Here is a 17555-nt window from a genome sequence, read left to right on the forward strand (position 1 = left end):
TTTAATGCATGCTTATGAGGAATATATGTTATTTATAACAATAGCAAAAAAAGTAACTGCTGCATTGGACAGAGAGTTGGCTTGGAAAAAAAGTGATGGATCAAGTATGTGTGAATTTATAAGTTTACAAATATCTGAAAAGTTTCGTGTCATTATGATGCAAAATTGAACATTGATGCTATTAGGCCCGTGCCGTAACATTTACTAGATATGCCTTTAATTTTAGCCCTCCATCAATTTCTTAACATTGTACATAGTACTAATATAATAATAATAATATATAATAATATTGTATTTTATCAGATGTAATCCTTCTGGACCCAGAAGAACTTATGGAGCCAAGTCAAAATTAAACACAAAAAAGATAATATCTCATAAACATCGTAAATTGTAACCTAACTAATTGGCCCAATCTTCTATAATAACTTTTCTCTCTGTTCTATATAGCCACAGGAAGAAGACAGAGGCCCATAAAATGGGTGGGGGACCACCAGCACCTTCAGTCACTCTGGCTGAGGAGCTGGCAATGTCCCTAAATCAAGGTGGCAGTTCCAGGGGGCAGTTCATCAGAGTCAGCTACCTCATATGATATAAGTGGCTTGGTAAAATGTATGTGTAGCATAATGAGAACTTAGGACTTCTTCTTTTTTTAAGTTTCCAGTGCTTTAAGTGAATTATCACTTAAAAAAAACTATGTTTTTTTTTTCATTGACCACACTGGTTTATCATGTGATCTTGTTATGCAATATTGTTATTTTATGCATTGTCTTAGACAAGCAGCTTCATGAGCCTATGTACATATTTTTGTGTAATTTATGTATCAATGCACTTTATGGCACTGCAGGTTTTTACCCTAAATTCATGTGTGACTTATTGACCCAGTTTCATGAAATTTCATATGTCGGATGTCTGATTCAGGTATTTATTATTTATTCATCTGCTTTATGTGATGCATCAACTCTAACAGTAATGGCATATGACAGGTATGTGGCCATATGTAAACCACTAGAGTACCACTCTGAAATTAACAGCCAAAAAGTTGTAAAATGTATTCTTTTTGTTGGCTTCCACAAATTATTTCCATGGCTATTGTAGTGTTGTTAACATCAAGACTTACCCTATGTGGCTCAAATATTGAAAAATTATACTGTGAAACATGGGCAGTTCCTAAACTGGCCTGTTCCTCTACAATAGTGAACAATGTGATTGGATATATAATTATTCTTGTTTATTTTGGACATGCAGTATTGATTGTTTATTCATACATTCACTTGATTAGATCTTGATTACATTCACTTGATTGATCTGCACAAAGTCAAAAGAAAGCAAATATAGATTTATGCAGACTTGTGTGCCACATCTACTTGCTCTGTTTAATATTGCTGTTGCTTTATTGTTTGATGTGTTCTACAGTCGATATGGTTACACCATATCTGTCCCTCAAAGTGTGCGAAATTTCATGGCATTGGATTTCCTGTTTGTACCTCCTGTTTTAAATCCCCTTATTTATGGATTAAAACTGGCCAAAATACGGAAGCAAGTGATAAGAATGATCTTCAGATTCAACATTGCTATTGCATAATCTGGAAATAGCTTGATTGTGCTTGCAGAGTGTTTTCAGCAAGCCACTGAAAAACTTGCAAAAAATTATTTTTATGTTAATTCTTACTAATTGGATAACATTCAACAGCATTTCATTTATTTATTTATTTTTCTTCAAATTCACCCTTTAGATTAGTAATTATGGACGTCTACCTGCCCTTTTAAGGTAGCACAATGGACCAGTAATACGGTTTTACTTTTGCAACTACAAATTTAATGAATTTTGATTGTAAACTTTTCCAAGTGCTTAGATATGAAATTCCAATAAAATATTTTTAGACATTTAGTATCCCCCACACACTAGACAGGACAAAACCATGACTATCACCCTCTCTCTCTCTCTCTCTCACGCTCTCTCTCTCTCTCTCTCTATATATATATATATATATATATATATATATATATATATATATATATATATATAAACAACAAAAAAACAGACAAACAAATACAACAAAATTAAATATGCTGCATATCCTATATCACTTAGTCCTATATCACTTCACTTTAGCACTACTTATCAATTAAACAGCTTTTACATTTTTTTTTCTTTTTAAATATTTCTGAGGACATCTAAGTAATTTATTTCTGCAGAGAGTCACTTCTAAAGGAGCAGAAAAAAATCCCATTCTAATATATTTAAATTTGATGTTGCAATACAGAAAAAAGAGAAATAATCACTCGGCGGTGAATACTTTCTGGGGGCACCGTATCTAGAACTGTAAATAAACAAAAAATGTATACAAATAACTAAACAAAACTTTACACTTACAATTTATTTGCAGTATTTACCTATTACAATGATAAAATAACAAGTGACACTAGTAGCATAAAACAAGGTTTTACATAAAAATAGATAAGGATTTGGTTATGGACTGATTATTGTATTAATCAGTGAAAAACACATTAAGAAACCAAAAATGTAACAGTAAATCTGAAAACACAATGGTCAACATAAAGTCTGAAACAACAAACTACCTAGCTACAGTTGCGGTCGGAAGTTTACATACACATGAACACGAATGTCATGGCAATATTGGGCTTTCAATAATTTCTCTGAACTGTTCTTTTTCTGGGGCAGAATGATTGTACAACATATATTATTAATAAAACCTTTAATAATAATATAATCTAATAAAGTAATCTTAAATCTTAATAAAATAATAAAAAACCAAAACAAGAATTTGGTTCACAAGTTTTAATTTATTTGGGGTCAAAATAAGGCCAAAATTATACATACAGGGTCACAAATATACATACAGCACACGTAATATTTTGTTGAATGTTCTTAGCAAGTTTCGCCTCGAGCAGACGCTTTTGGTAGCCATCCACCAGCTTCTGGAAGAATTCTGGTTGGATATTTGACCACTCTTCTTGGCAGAATTGGTAAAGTTCGGTGACATTTGTTGGTTTCCTGGCCATGACTTGACTTTTAAGCACAATCCACAAATTTTCGATAGGGCTGACATCAGGACTTTGGGAAGGCCATTCCAAAAGCTTAATGTTAGCCTGCTTTATCCATTCCACAACCAGCCCTGATGTGTGTTTGTGGTCATTGTCCTGTTGGAACACCAAATTGTGTCCAAGTTTCAACCATCTGGCTGATGGTTTGAGATTATGCTAGTACTACTAAGGTAGTCCTCTTCCTTCATTTTTCTATCCACTTTGTGCAATGCACCAGTTCCAGTGGCAGCAAAACAGGCCCAGAGCATAAGGCTCCCACCACCATGCTTCAAAGTTGGTACAGTGTTCTTTGCTCCTCCAAAAATACCTCTGGGTATTGTGGCCAAACAACTCAATCTTTGTCTCATCTGACCATAAAACCTTTCCTCCAGAAGTCTTTTTCTTTGTTCATATGGTCAGCCGCAAACTTTAGACAGGCTTGAAGTGTAGATTTTGGAGCAGGGTTTTTTCTCTTGGAGCCTTTCAGTCCATGGCGATGTAAAACTCCCTTGAGTGTAGACAGTGACACTGATGTTCCAGCAGTTTCCAGTTCATGGCAGGCCTGTGCTTTGGTGTTTCCTGCATTTTTCCTGACCATCCAAACCAATATCCTCTCAGCTGAGGGTGACAGTTTGGGTTTTCTTACAGACCTCGGCAAAGTGGCTACACTTCCCAATAATGTGCACTTGCGTACAATTGTTTGAACTGATGATCCTGAAATCTGCAGTTGTTTAGAAATGGCTCCAAGAGACATTCCTGACTTGTGTAAATCCACCATCATCTTTTTCAGATCTGCACTGTGCTCCTTGGACTTTCCCATACATTTACATTTACATTTATTCTTTTAGCAGACGCTTTTATCCAAAGCGACTTACAAATGAGGAAATATATCAAGCAGAGAACAATGCAAGTAGTGCTATCATGCAAGATTAATAATTGAGTTCTAGAGAAGAAAAGTGAGCAAAATAGAAGCGTAAGAGCCAGAGTAATTATTATTATTATTATTGTTTAAATAATGTACATAGTACTGTGTGTTGGTCAATCCAGTGAGCGCTGTCAAACACTTTTTATATTGGCACAGAGAAGCTGCCAGCTGTAGTCATGAGCAAGAACAGGAAATTAAGAGGTCTTGGTCTTGGCAAATTAAAGGACATTTTGGAACTTTAATTTGGAACCTCTATTGCAATCACACACCCACTTATATGGACATGCTGGACATGCAAATCAACCTACCATGCATGTCTTTTGACTGGGGAAGGAAACCAGAATACCTGGAGGAAACCCCCGCAGCACGGGGAGAACATGCAAACTCCACACACAGGGCAGCAGAGGAAATCAAACCCCCAACCCTATATATACACACATACCTCTGGGATGAATAAAGTGATAGATAGATAGATGGATGGATCGATCTATCTATCTATTTTGAGTTAAAAATCTCAAAGTGTTAGATCAAAGATTAGGTCAAAGCAAGGAATATATATATATATATATATATATATATATATATATATATATATATATATATATATATATATATATATACACACACACACACACACGGTAAAGCATATTAAAGTGTCACTGAAACTCACTAACCATTTAACTATACACCTATGAGAATTACTATAAATCATCCATCCATCCATTTTCCATAGTGCCTATCCTATACAGGGTTGCAGTGGAGCAAGGAGCCAATTAGCCAATTTATGGATCTGCATTGTATTCATCACCAGGATAACTTGCAAAGTTGGTCCCAGATTGAATCACCCTTGGCAAACTCTGTCTTCTGGGAGACTTCCCGGTTGTTCATGTATAAACAGCAAATGCCTCACATAAAAACAACTGTATATATAAGCTAGAGTATCAGAGACTCTTACCAAAGGATACACAATGTAACTTACCCAATTAGTGACCATGCTGTGAACCCTTTAAACTTTGCCTTGACATTCAGAGGATTCTTATTTTGAATTATTTTTTAAATGCCTGCTGTCTGTTTTTGTCTGTATACACACTGAAAAGAAGTAATGGAAAATTCTTCTGGAGAGTTCATGTTTGTGCTTCAAGGATTGAAGGACACAAGGACAAACAAACATATTTACTTTGCATTTGGTGTAATTGTCTATAGTATGACTCTGTTTATAAATTTGATACTAGCTATTACAGTCATTCTTGACAAAACACTTCATGAACCTATGTATATATTTATATGCAATTTGTTTTTTAATGGAATGCTTGGGGCTTCTGCTTTCTATCCAAAGATCCTTGCTGACCTTTTATCAGAATATCATGTTATCTCATATATAGGGTGTCTCTCACAAGCTTACATAATTTATTCTTATGTTTTCTGTGAATACACATGTTTAACAGTCATGTCATATGACAGATATATATCCATTTGCAAGCCTTTGGAGTATCATTCCATTATGACCCTTCAGAAAGGTTTTAAATTATTGTTTTTTACTTGGCTATGCTCCCTACTAGAGTCCTCTGTTGGTTTATTGTTGACTGTCCGACTCCCGTTATGTGGTAATGTCATTGACAAGCTTTATTGTTCTAACTGGGAAGTTGTTAAGCTGTCTTGCACAGATGTATCTGTGAACAATATGTATGGTTACTTTCTAATATTCTCTCATGTATCTCAAGCTGTGTTCATCATTGTGTCATATATCTGCATTATCAGAGCTTGTTTAAGGTCCAAGAGACAGTGGGCAAAATTCATGCAGACATGCCTTCCCCATTTAATATCACTCACAAACTTCACTATTGCCCTGCTCTTTGACGTCATGTATGCTCGTTATGGCAAAAGCCAGGGACTGCAAGCTCTGCGCAACTTCTTAGGGACTGAGTTTCTTGTTGTGCCTCCTCTCTTAAACCCAATAATCTATGGATTTAAATTAACCCAGATACGGCGAGGGCTTCTGAAAATGTACTGGCATAGATGTAAAGCTTTGCAAGACAGCTGATATGTGTGGTGGCTTGGGAAAATTTTATATTTTCAAATATATACTGTACATTTCTCAAAAGTTTTTCTTGAATGAAATATATTTCCATGCAATTAACTCAATCAGAACTAAAGTTCTAGAGTTTTCAAATCTGGTTACCTGATTAAGGAAAAAACTATAAACTCTGTAACCTGAATAAGTAAAAAAGGAGAATCATCTGCCAGGAACACAGTCACCCATGTGCTCAAGTTTTCGCATGTATGGCATGATAGAAGTACTTGAGATAACTTGAGATCTTTGAAATAATAATAATAATAATAATAATAATAATAATAATAATAATTCCTCTCCTCTCCACCAATTGCTGGTGTGTGTGTGGGCGTTCTGGCGCACTATGGCTGCCGTCGCATCATTCAGGTGGATGCTACACACTTGTGGTGGAGATGTCCTGCTAATACAATGTAAAGTGCTTTGAGTGCCTAGAAAAGTGCTATATAAATCTAAGGAATTGTTCGGGGCCAAGCACAAAAGGTGTGCTGGCACCTATTGTATCCATTAGTTTTCCACTTGGAGGAAAGTTATGAAATTTGGCAGATAGATAGAGGACAGTCTGAACTGTTAATACAGCAAATTTGCGGTCTCTAACTAAATCTCTCTAGCACCACCAACTGTCCAAATTTGCACTCATGTTTATGCTAATAACTTTTGAACCGTAAGGACTAGAAACAAAATTATTTTTTACTCTGATTCATTGGCTCAAGACAATTCAGATATATGATGTCATGAACATTTTTCCACCATTTTGAATTTTTGGAAAAATCTACTTTTTCGAACTCCTCCTAGGTGGTTTGTCCGATTTTCACCAAAACTTAATCAGATCATCTTCAGACAGTGATGGAAAAGAAGTTATTAAAAGCTTTTTGATCGACTCAACTGTTCCCGTATAGCGCATCAACAAATTCGATGAATAGCATGCCAAAATGGACATGAGGCTGTCTGTCCGCAACGGTTTGGCATATTAAGATGAAACTTGGTATGGGTCACGTCACAAGCATAACTTGAGGCCTGCACAGTTTAGGTCACAAGATATGAAAAATGGCTATTTTTGTTTATAACTTCTGAACAAGTTGACCAATAATCACCAGACTTGCCTCATTAGATTCGGTATGGCATACCATGTCAAACTGTACCCAATTTTCCCATGATGCCGATTTTGAGCATCGCCCATTTTGAATTTTAGTGTAAAATGCTATATTTTACAAATGCATTGGCATACCATTATGTACGCTGGTAGGTGTCATCAGCACCATGCCCTGAAGGTACTCAAGAAGTTTTGAGACTTCAAAAAGTATAATGAAAATATTTAAAAATGCTAATAGCTTCCATGAGTCATGCAGAGAACAATGATACCAATTATAAAACCTACTTTTTCGAACTCCTCCTAGACTGAAGGCCTGATTTTCATCAAATTCGATTCAGATCATCTTCAGACCATGCCAGCCAAAAGTTATCAAACATTTTTTAATAGACGAAACCATTTTCATTTAACACATCAACAAAACATGATGACATGATGCCAACCTGATTCTGAGGCTGTACCTTTGCATCACTTCTGCATATTAACACTTTGTGTGTGGCATTAACACCCCACCCTTACTACAGCACATCAGTTCGGTGATTGTCTGTGTATGTTTTGTGTTTTAAAATAATAGCTAAAAAGTATTAGTTAAGCAGGGAAAAAATCTACTCTTTGACAACAGTGTGATTTGTATATTTTATTTAATTTAATTCACTTAAGCAGAAATTTATCTGGTATTGAACAAATGCAATATATTGAATATATTTGGAGTATCACCACTAATAAATATTTAATTTGTACTCATCCTTAGAATAATATCATAAAGAAAATATTTTTCTTGGTGATTCATCTAAAATAAACTGTTCTTTGCTCCACTATACAATGCCAACAGTATGTGCTTTCTGCCCATAGGTATAGTGTCAAGAATACACAAAATAAATATTTAGCCTGTCAACATCTCTTGAAATATTTATATGTGTCTTAAAAAAAAAAAAAAAAAAAAAAAAAGATATCTGTAGAGTAATCTGAATACTACACACAAGAAAATTCAGTACATTGCAAGCAGCAAGAGTCTTCCTGCCTTACGAACTACTGTACAAGTCTCTTGTATGCAAAGAACATCAAACTCAAACATGTTCACATAATGCAATTTCAAATGATCACCCAATTGTCGATAATGAACAAATGTGAAATTAGTTAATTATCAGCCACAAACACAGCATCCATGATTGGATCCATGAAAAGGGTCTTCCCTTTTCTTAATTGTTTAAGAATTCATAATTAATCTACAATTAATAAAAGTAATAGTACAAAATCTTCCATGTCCAAGAACTACCAATGTCACTGAAGGAATTTGGGACGATGGAATAAAATCTGTCTGCTTGTTTAACCTTGCATTCCATCACATTCTGGCAATGACTGTGCCAAACCTGTGGTGCACAGATATACAGTGCCTGACAAAAATGAAATATACTACATTGGATAATGCTTGCAATCAAAATCTACACTCTTAATATATTTAGTAATGGATAAAAACTATCCATTCAACCATCACTAACTTAAACTACAAACAATTATTTCAAGATGTTCTATTAATCCTAGATGTTTTACCATAAAGCATCTGCTTTACCATTATTAGTGCCTTTTTGAAATGAGATAGTAAACTAGAACCAGGTGAATATCAGGCTTGGTGAGAGTTAAGTCATTTAGCAGTTCTCAGACATTCAAGGTTCTTATGATTGGTCAATATGAAGGCGTGCAGGACACTCTTGAGCCAGTGTCTCCATTCTTCCAGTGCAAACTTTACAGCCAGCAGTTCTCAATTCCCCATGTCACAATTACATTTGGATAGTGTGAGTTTTTTTGAGAAGAAGGCGACTAGATGTAGTTTGGGATTCTCTCTGAAACTCTGTGAGAAAACTGCCCCGATTCCTATATCAGAGGCATACACCTTAACTATGAAGCGTTTTGGTGGATCTGGGTGTCTGAGACTGGGGGATGAAGTGAATGCTTCCTTTAGTCATGTTGTTATGACCCAAGGGTCATATATCTTGTTTGGTGTGCGTTTTCTCCACTTTCACTTTCCCTCCACTATCAAAACTCTTAGGTTCTTGCTATTGGCTGTATACCACATCAGTCATCATCATCATCATCAGTCACCTTTACGTCATCACTCGAAGACCCAATCAGAGCACGATGACATTGTATATAAACCCGGGAGTGAGAAGGGAAGGAGAAAAGAGAGAAGGAGGAAGACGCCAATAAGGAAAGCTCGGTTGTTTATCCAACTGACACTCATTCTGTTAATTGCAGAACAACAGTTAGAACAACCTTTGTTTATTCCTTACAGTTCAGTCATTTCAAACTTATTTTGAATGTTATTGTGCTACAACTTTTTGTATAGTGACTCAGGTCTTCCATGACCTACCAGACCAGAGAGGAGTGAATAGGGTAGTACATCACGTGACAAACATAGTACAGCACATAGAGTTTGAAACTGTATATACACACTAGGTAAGGAGCGGGTGCCATCATTTGTATCTTTTGCTTATATAGCTAGAGTAGTTAAGGTACGCTGCTCCTGAGCTGAAGGTTGTTTATTTGTTCTCTTTATTTTTGGGACATTAGTCAGGTAAGAATTGCGGGCATCGAGAGATTGTGATCGTTTTGTTTTGTTTATTTCTTTGGTTTAGCCCCGCTCATTGTCTCTCTCTCCTGTGTTCTAACCCTGTTCCATGTACATACTGGTTATATAATTGCTCCCCTGTTTATTGTAAATACTTGTTACTTATTTTGTACTATTGCCTGTAAATATTTGTATCATTTATATTAAATACAGAACCAAAACTCATTCCAGCATCATTCTCATTCTGCATTTCAACACATCATATCTCAATAGTGGTTATTTCCTAATTCCCTACTTAAATTTCTTTACTTTAATTTACCTTATTTCAAAAATATGTTATGTCCCTTATACTCCTAGACATTAAAAGGAGGGCCATAACAAATGTTAAGACCTGATTCACCTTGGAATTCCACTTTCTTGAGACCTATCTTTACCAGAGTGGTTAGTGGGCTTGTGATTGAGCTAAAGCCCTGAATGAAATGTTTGCAGATGCTTGACTATAGTGGGTCTCAAGGTTTCTCAGTAATTCATTGACTGGTGGATGCAGTTAGCACTGCAGGCACATGAAGACATGATATTTTTCATTGTGATGACCAGATGATGATCTCTCTTTCTGTCCAGGAAAATGAGGGTTGTGCTTTTGCATCCAGGGAAAACCAAGGACGATGGGATACTTGGAGGTGACAGTGATTAAGTAGATGGTTTCATGAGGATGTTGATATGTTGGAGAGGTTGCAGGCAGAGCTTGAGATCTTTGGAAATGGTTCAGTCTAGGGATGCATCAAAATGAAAATTCTTGGCCGAAGCCGAAACCGAAAATAATGAAAAACTTGGCCAAAGGGCGAATACCGAACACGGTTTTTTGCGTTTTTTCCATTTATTTTGCGATTTTAACCATTGTATAAATAGTCAAAATGTGCTTTTTATTATTTTGTCTTACTTTGCAAAGAAAAAAAATCAACTACAAAAACAACAATTTCAAAATATTTATTTAACACTGAACATTTTTTTTCCATTCCAGCAGGCATAGGCTACCAACAAGGCACAATATAACTTTAAATAAATAAATTAGTAAAATAAAAATAATTTTTATGTGGTCACCTTTGAGCCCCCCTAGAATAGCCTATGTTGGGCCTATAACTGACTGCTGAAAGAATGTAACACTCGGTAACCTACAACAAAAAAGTGCATTAAAAAGTGCATTGACAAGAGTGCAAAAAATGGTTCTATTCGGTTATATACGGCTGATTATATTGGGGATATATACCGCTCGCATCCCTGTAAACCTTGCGGAGTATTATAGTAGATATAGTATAGTTAGATACGTTGTTAATGTTATGTTCCTTGATAGATTTAGTTAGTTTAAACTATATATTAGTTCATTTAGTCCACGCTGTTTTTCCGCTCTCAGTCCGTAGTACTAGTTCATGTTTCTTGTTTTGTGTTTTGACCGTTTTCTGTGACTGTGACTTTGATTCCTGCTTTGCCCCGTTTATGCCTGTTTGCCGATCACCCGACCTTTGCCTGTCTTGACTACGTTTTTTGGATTACGATTAGGATTTGTCTGCCTGCCCTTAAATAAATACGTCTTTACCTGCTTCTGTACTCTACTCCCTTATGTTTCGCGACGTGACAGAATACTCCGGAACAGAAACAAAACAAACGCAAGTGTTCACAGTAAACAATGTCACGGTTGTCAACATCCGAAGAGCATTCACTCGCTGACCACTTGTGCACGTAACTCGTGCATGCGTGTGCCCCCTCATCTCTCCGAGCGCGCTGCCGGAAGTGGAGGTCGTGACATTCACGCGTCTCACTCTGGTTGCTAGGCTATTTGGTCGCATCATCAAACACGTCATTGTTCGGTCAAATTTATTCGGCCTTTTCATTTATTTGGCCGAACACCGAAAGTGCTTTTTTTTTGCTATTTTCGGCCGAATAAATCCGGTTGCCGAACATTCGGTGCATCCCTAGTTCAGTCGATGAAGTGGGCATTGATAGAGTGGAAACTGATCCTTCATGATGGGTGATGGACTTGGAACTGGACATACTGGACACTGAGCAACTCATTGTTGCTTTCGTTAGTGTTCGTTAGTATTCATTAGTCTTCTTCTTCTGCTCTTATGTCTATGGCAGACCATAGAACCGCTAGCGGGAAAGTTATGAAATTTGGCACACAATCTCAACATTAACCAGAGCAATTTTTGAGTCTCTATCTCAAATCCTCTAGCGCCACCAACAGTAAGGGGAAATATTTATTCTGACACTTGTTTATTTGAATCACTTACCCATTTAATTACTTTATAGTTACAGCACAAATAAAAATCATAATACACTACTTTCACAGTTTGAAATATGCTTTATGACTTAAGTTGCATGTAGTCTTTAAATATCAGATACTTACAGCTAATCAGCAATGTACTTACATGAACACAAAGGGAAATCCTTAGTGACCTGTCATATACTATATAAGCTCAGGCGTGTTGAATGCTTAGATATTCACATGGAACCTTTTCTTGCAAATATTAATTCAGTTAATTTTAACTGTAATAAGGCACAGTATGCTTCCCAGTTTAATAATGAATTGTTTCATTAATTAAGCATAAATGCTTATTATAATATTATTGTCATTTATTTAAGTTTTTATTTTTTTTATAATAATGAGAGTAGAGTATTGGTAATAACATTTCTGTGGATAAAATGTCAATGTATAATGTACAAAATTGTCTTGCATGTTTGTGGATTACGTTTTGGATCACGTTTTGGATTTGTCTGCCTGTCTCTCTTTCTAATAAACAACTGTTCATCCTGCACTTGCATCCGTCCTATCTCTGCACCGTCACGATTCGTGACAGAATCTTCCGCCAAAACCTGGATGCAGCAGGAGAACAGAGGAGACGCAGAACCCGGAAGTCGACGCCAACCGTCCCCGCTATGGACTCCGTCCACTTCCCACAATGGACATTTATGGAGCTTCCTGATCCATTTGATGGATTTTTCGGTGCCCCTGAATATTTTCTGGCATACTGTCAATACTATTTCGCCAGCCTGTTAGACCCTAAGCCAGAGGAGAAGCAATGGCTCCGATTCATGTGGTCCCGGTTCTTTGGACCGGCCCGTCAATGGGTGCAGCTCAAACTGGATAAGCACTGTAGGAACCTGGACAGTGTAGAACAGTTTGTGGGGGAATTCATGATGCGATTCGGGAGTCCGGAGGCGAAGGACGAGCTAGAACAACTTCTCAGGGGGGTAAGTCTGGCAGGCGAACCTGCCCTGCCGTTTACCCACTACTACAGGCAACTTCATGCAGAGCTCAACTCTGAAATCCAAGTTAAGTCTCAAGTCCCTAAGGTCCAAGTCCAAGTCAAGCCTCCAGTCTCTGAAATCCAAGTCAAGTCTCAAGTCCCTAAGGTCCAAATCCAAGTGAAGTCTCAAGTCCCTAAGGTCCAAGTCCAAGTCAAGCCTCCAGTCCCTGAGGTCCGAGCCAAGTCTCCAGTCCCTGAGGTCCGAGCCAAGTCTCCAGTCTCTGACGTCCGAGCCAAGTCTCCAGTCTTTGACGTCCGAGCCAAGTCTCCAGTCTCTGCGGTCCGAGCCAAGTCTCCAGTCTCTGCGGTCCGAGCCAAGTCTCACGTCCCTGAGGACCGAGCCAAGTCTCACGTCCCTGAGGACCGAGCCAAGTCTCCAGTCTCTGATGTCCGAGCCAAGTCTCCAGTCTCTGACGTCCGAGCCAAGTCTCCAGTCTTTGACATCCGAGCCAAGTCTCCAGTCTCTGCGGTCCGAGCCAAGTCTCACGTCCCTGAGGACCGAGCCAAGTCTCCAGTCTCTGACGTCCGAGCCAAGTCTCCAGTCTTTGACATCCGAGCCAAGTCTCCAGTCTCTGCGGTCCGAGCCAAGTCTCACGTCCCTGAGGACCGAGCCAAGCCTCCAGTCTCTGACGTCCGAGCCAAGTCTCCAGTCTCTGACGTCCAAGCCAAGCCTCCAGTCTCTGAGCTCACATCCAAGCCTGCAGATCCAGTTGACCAAGCTCTGCTAATATCTCAGCCTAATGACCAAATGCTGCTCACGCCCAAGTCTACCGACCCGGTCGCCCAAGTTCAGCCCACGCCCAAGACTATTGACACGCACAGCCAAGTTCTGCTCGCGTCCCAGTCTGCTGACACGCACAGCCAAGTTCTGCTCGCGCCCCAGTCTGCTGACACGCACAGCCAAGTTCTGCTCGCACCCCAGTCTGCTGACACACACAGCCAAGTTCTGCTCGCGCCCCAGTCTGCTGACGCGGCCAGCCAAGCTCCGCCCGCGCCCCAGTCTGCTGACGCGGCCAGCCAAGGTCCGCCCGCGCCCGAGTCTGCTGACGCGGCCAGCCAAGCTCCGCCCGTGCCCGAGTCTGCTGACGCGGCCAGCCAAGCTCCGCCCGCGCCCGAGTCTGCTGACCCGGCCAGCCAAGCTCCGCCCGCGCCCGAGTCTGCTGACCCGGCCAGCCAAGCTCCGCCCATGCCCAAGGTTCACCTGGTGACCTCAGAGCCTCAGCCTCTCTGTTCAGCTGTGGACGTCGCTCAGCCCGCCTGTTCAGCTGAGGACGTCGCTCAGCCTCCCTGTTCAGCTGAGGTCGTCGCTCAGCCCGCCTGTTCAGCTGAGGTCGCCGCTCAGACCGCCTGTTCAGCTGAGGACGTCGCTCACCCCGCCTGTTCAGCTGAGGACGTCGCTCAGCCTCCCTGTTCAGCTGAGGTCGTCGCTCAGCCCGCCTGTTCAGCTGAGGTCGTCGCTCAGCCCGCCTGTTCAGCTGAGTCCTCAGCTGAACAGGCGGGGTGAGCGACGTCCTCAGCTGAACAGGCGGTCTGAGCGGCGACCTCAGCTGAACAGGCGGGCTGAGCGACGACCTCAGCTGAACAGGGAGGCTGAGCGACGTCCTCAGCTGAACAGGCGGGCTGAGCGACGTCCTCAGCTGAACAGGCGGGCTGAGCGACGACCTCAGCTGAACAGGCGGGCTGAGCGACGTCCTCAGCTGAACAGGCGGGCTGAGCGACGTCCTCAGCTGAACAGGCGGGCTGAGCGACGTCCACAGCTGAACAGGCGGGCTGAGCGACGTCCTCAGCTGAACAGGCGGGCTGAGCGACGACCTCAGCTGAACAGGCGGGCTGAGCGACGACCTCAGCTGAACAGGCGGGCTGAGCGACGTCCTCAGCTGAACATGCGGGCTGAGCGACGTCCTCAGCTGAACAGGCGGGCTGAGCGACGTCCTCAGCTGAACAGGCGGACTGAGCGACGACCTCAGCTGAACAGGCGGGCTGAGCGACGACCTCAGCTGAACAGGCGGGCTGAGCGACGACCTCAGCTGAACAGGCGGGCTGAGCGACGACCACAGCTGAACAGGCGGGCTGAGCGACGTCCACAGCTGAACAGGGAGGCTGAGCGATGTCCACAGCTGAACAGAGAGGCTGAGGCTCTGAGGTCACCAGGTGAACCTTGGGCATGGACGGAGCTTGGCTGGCCGGGTCAGCAGACTCGGGCGCGGGCGGAGCTTGGCTGGCCGGGTCAGCAGACTCGGGCGCGGGCGGAGCTTGGCTGGCCGCGTCAGCAGCCTCGGGCACGGGCGGAGCTTGGCTGGCCGCGTCAGCAGACTCGGGCGCGGCCGGACCTTGGCTGGCCGCGTCAGCAGACTGGGGCGCTCAGCCCGCCTGTTCAGCTGAGGACGTCGCTCAGCCCGCCTGTTCAGCTGAGGTCGTCGCTCAGCCCGCCTGTTCAGCTGTGGACGTCGCTCTGCCTTCATGCTCCGCCGAGGACGTCGCTCAGCCCGCCTGCCCTGCTGTGGTCGTCGCTCTGCCTTCATGCTCCGCCGAGGACTTTGCTCAGCCTGCCTGCCCGGCTGTGGATGTCGCTCTGCTTCCCTGCTACGCCAAGGACGTCGCTCCGCTTCCCTGCGCCGCCAAGAACACCGTGCAGTTTCCTGGCTCTGCCTGGGACATTCAGTCCAGGGGGCCGGATCCGCCAATTAAATGGGATGACTCATGGCACTCCGGGAGGAGTGCCTTTGGGGGGGGTTCTGTCACGATTCCCCCTTGAAGCAGCGTGCTCTAAGCGTGAATGCGCGAGCACCTGCTTTCCCGTTGTTGACCGTAGTGACATCTGGACACGTGTGTTTTGTTTATGTTTCTGTCATGTCTCCTCCCTGTTCTGTCATTGGCTGGGATTTCACGTGGGTCTGTATTGCTCTCAGCTGCTAGCAGTTTAGACGCTGATTATGTCCGCATATATACCGCGCGCCTCCCAGCACACAACGCGGAAGAGTAAATGTTTGGAGTTGGTTTAGCGCATATCATAGTCATAGTTACGGTCCATGTTTAGAGTTAGTTCGCGCTGGATTATCCGCTTCCAGTCCCTCGTCATAGTTCGTTTCTTGTTTTGTTTATCGACCTAGATTCCTGCCTTGCCCCGTGTATGCCTGTTTGCCAATCGCCTGACCTCTTGCATGTTTGTGGATTATGTTTTGGATCACGTTTTGGATTTGTCTGCCTCTCTCTCTTTCTAATAAACAACTGTTCATCCTGCACTTGCATCCGTCCTATCTCTGCACCGTCACGATTCGTGACAGAATCTTCCGCCAAAACCTGGATGCAGCAGGAGAACAGAGGAGACGCAGAACCCGGAAGTCGACGCCAACCGTCCCCGCTATGGACTCCGTCCACTTCCCACAATGGACATTTATGGAGCTTCCTGATCCATTTGATGGATTTTTCGGTGCCCCTGAATATTTTCATGTCACGATTCGTGACAATTGGTAACATTTCTGTGGATAAAATGTCAATGTATAATGTACAAAATTCTCTGTTCTTTTATTTCAGTTCAAGACAATGACAAAGTTTTTGAGTGTAATGGAAAATGATACTATTCTTTATTTCTCCATGTTTGAAAACCTGGGCCACTTTCAATACCTTTACTTCATTTTAGGATCTCTGCTATACTGTACTATCGTATTCTTCAATGTCAATATTATTCTTGTAATATTAATGAAATCTCCTTTGCACCAGCCTATGTACATTTTGATAGCATGTTCATCAATTAATTCTCTTTACAGCACTTCTGGCTTCTTTCCAAGATTACTAACTGATTTGTTATTATATTCTCACTCAATTACTCATTCTGGATGTCATTTATACCTATGCATCATGTGAATTTACAATCTTAACATTAATGGCATATGACAGATTTGTTGCTATATGTAAGCCATTGCAATACCACAGCATTATGACACCTAAGGTGCTTACTCTTATGGTAGCTATTTCTGGGATTTATTCAGTGCTTTCTATTGGTCTTGGGATCATTTTCACTGCTAGACTAAGATTGTGTGGTAATGACTTAAGAAAATTGTATTGCAACAACTGGATCATTGCAAAGCTCTCTTGTGAAAATGCTACTTTTGACAACATGTATGGTTTTGCTGTACTGGTAACTACAGTTTTGATCCCATGTTGTATTCTTATATTAAAATTATGATTTGTCAGAAATCTTCAAAAGAATTAAAGAGCAAAGCTTATACTTGCCTTCCTCATCTAGTGACTTTTCTTAACTACTCAATTACCATTTTCTGTGAAATACTTGTTTTGAAAATTTACCTCCAGTAATAGCTATCATTCTGTCATTAAGTTTCAGATTATACCTCCTCTCCTAAATCCTGTTGTTTATGGCCTTAATTTTCCTGAATTTCACAGAAAAATTCAACATCATCTAAAAAAAAAGGAAAAAAAAAAGGACTGCTCCTCTACATGCAGACTGAACCTTTTGCCATGCTATCATGTATTGAGTAGCTACCATGGTTTATTAATATCAAGAAATATTTTTTATCTTAAATAAATATACTGTCATA

The 17555-nt window shown here is 41.0% G+C and overlaps 1 protein-coding gene, 2 non-coding genes and 2 pseudogenes across 3 annotated transcripts; 4 read left to right on the forward strand and 1 right to left on the reverse strand.

Moving 5' to 3' along the window:
* Positions 1–693: 693 nt before the first annotated feature.
* On the forward strand, positions 694–1677 carry LOC128621733 (olfactory receptor 52L1-like; annotated as a pseudogene).
* Positions 1678–5072: 3395 nt separating this feature from the next.
* Positions 5073–6011, forward strand: LOC128621734 (olfactory receptor 1509-like). The gene has a single exon (XM_053647691.1). It carries the CDS (start codon positions 5073–5075, stop codon positions 6009–6011), a length of 939 nt encoding a protein of 312 aa, XP_053503666.1.
* An 8283-nt stretch (positions 6012–14294) lies between these two features.
* Positions 14295–14568, forward strand: LOC128621904 (small nucleolar RNA SNORD17). Its single transcript, XR_008388331.1, has one exon. It is a non-coding gene; the product is annotated as a small nucleolar RNA SNORD17 (small nucleolar RNA).
* On the reverse strand, positions 14393–14606 carry LOC128621903 (small nucleolar RNA SNORD17). The gene has a single exon (XR_008388330.1). It is a non-coding gene; the product is annotated as a small nucleolar RNA SNORD17 (small nucleolar RNA).
* A 1429-nt stretch (positions 14607–16035) lies between these two features.
* On the forward strand, positions 16036–17312 carry LOC128621393 (olfactory receptor 1496-like; annotated as a pseudogene).
* The last annotated feature ends 243 nt before the right edge of the window (positions 17313–17555 follow it).

Source organism: Ictalurus furcatus, chromosome 17, assembly GCF_023375685.1.
Source record: "Ictalurus furcatus strain D&B chromosome 17, Billie_1.0, whole genome shotgun sequence".
NCBI lineage: Eukaryota > Metazoa > Chordata > Actinopteri > Siluriformes > Ictaluridae > Ictalurus > Ictalurus furcatus.

What these genes read in the sequence shown, in the direction of transcription:
- LOC128621734 (XM_053647691.1), top strand. Translation starts at nt 5,073, where the DNA reads ATGGAAAATTCTTCTGGAGAGTTCATGTTTGTGCTTCAAGGATTGAAG.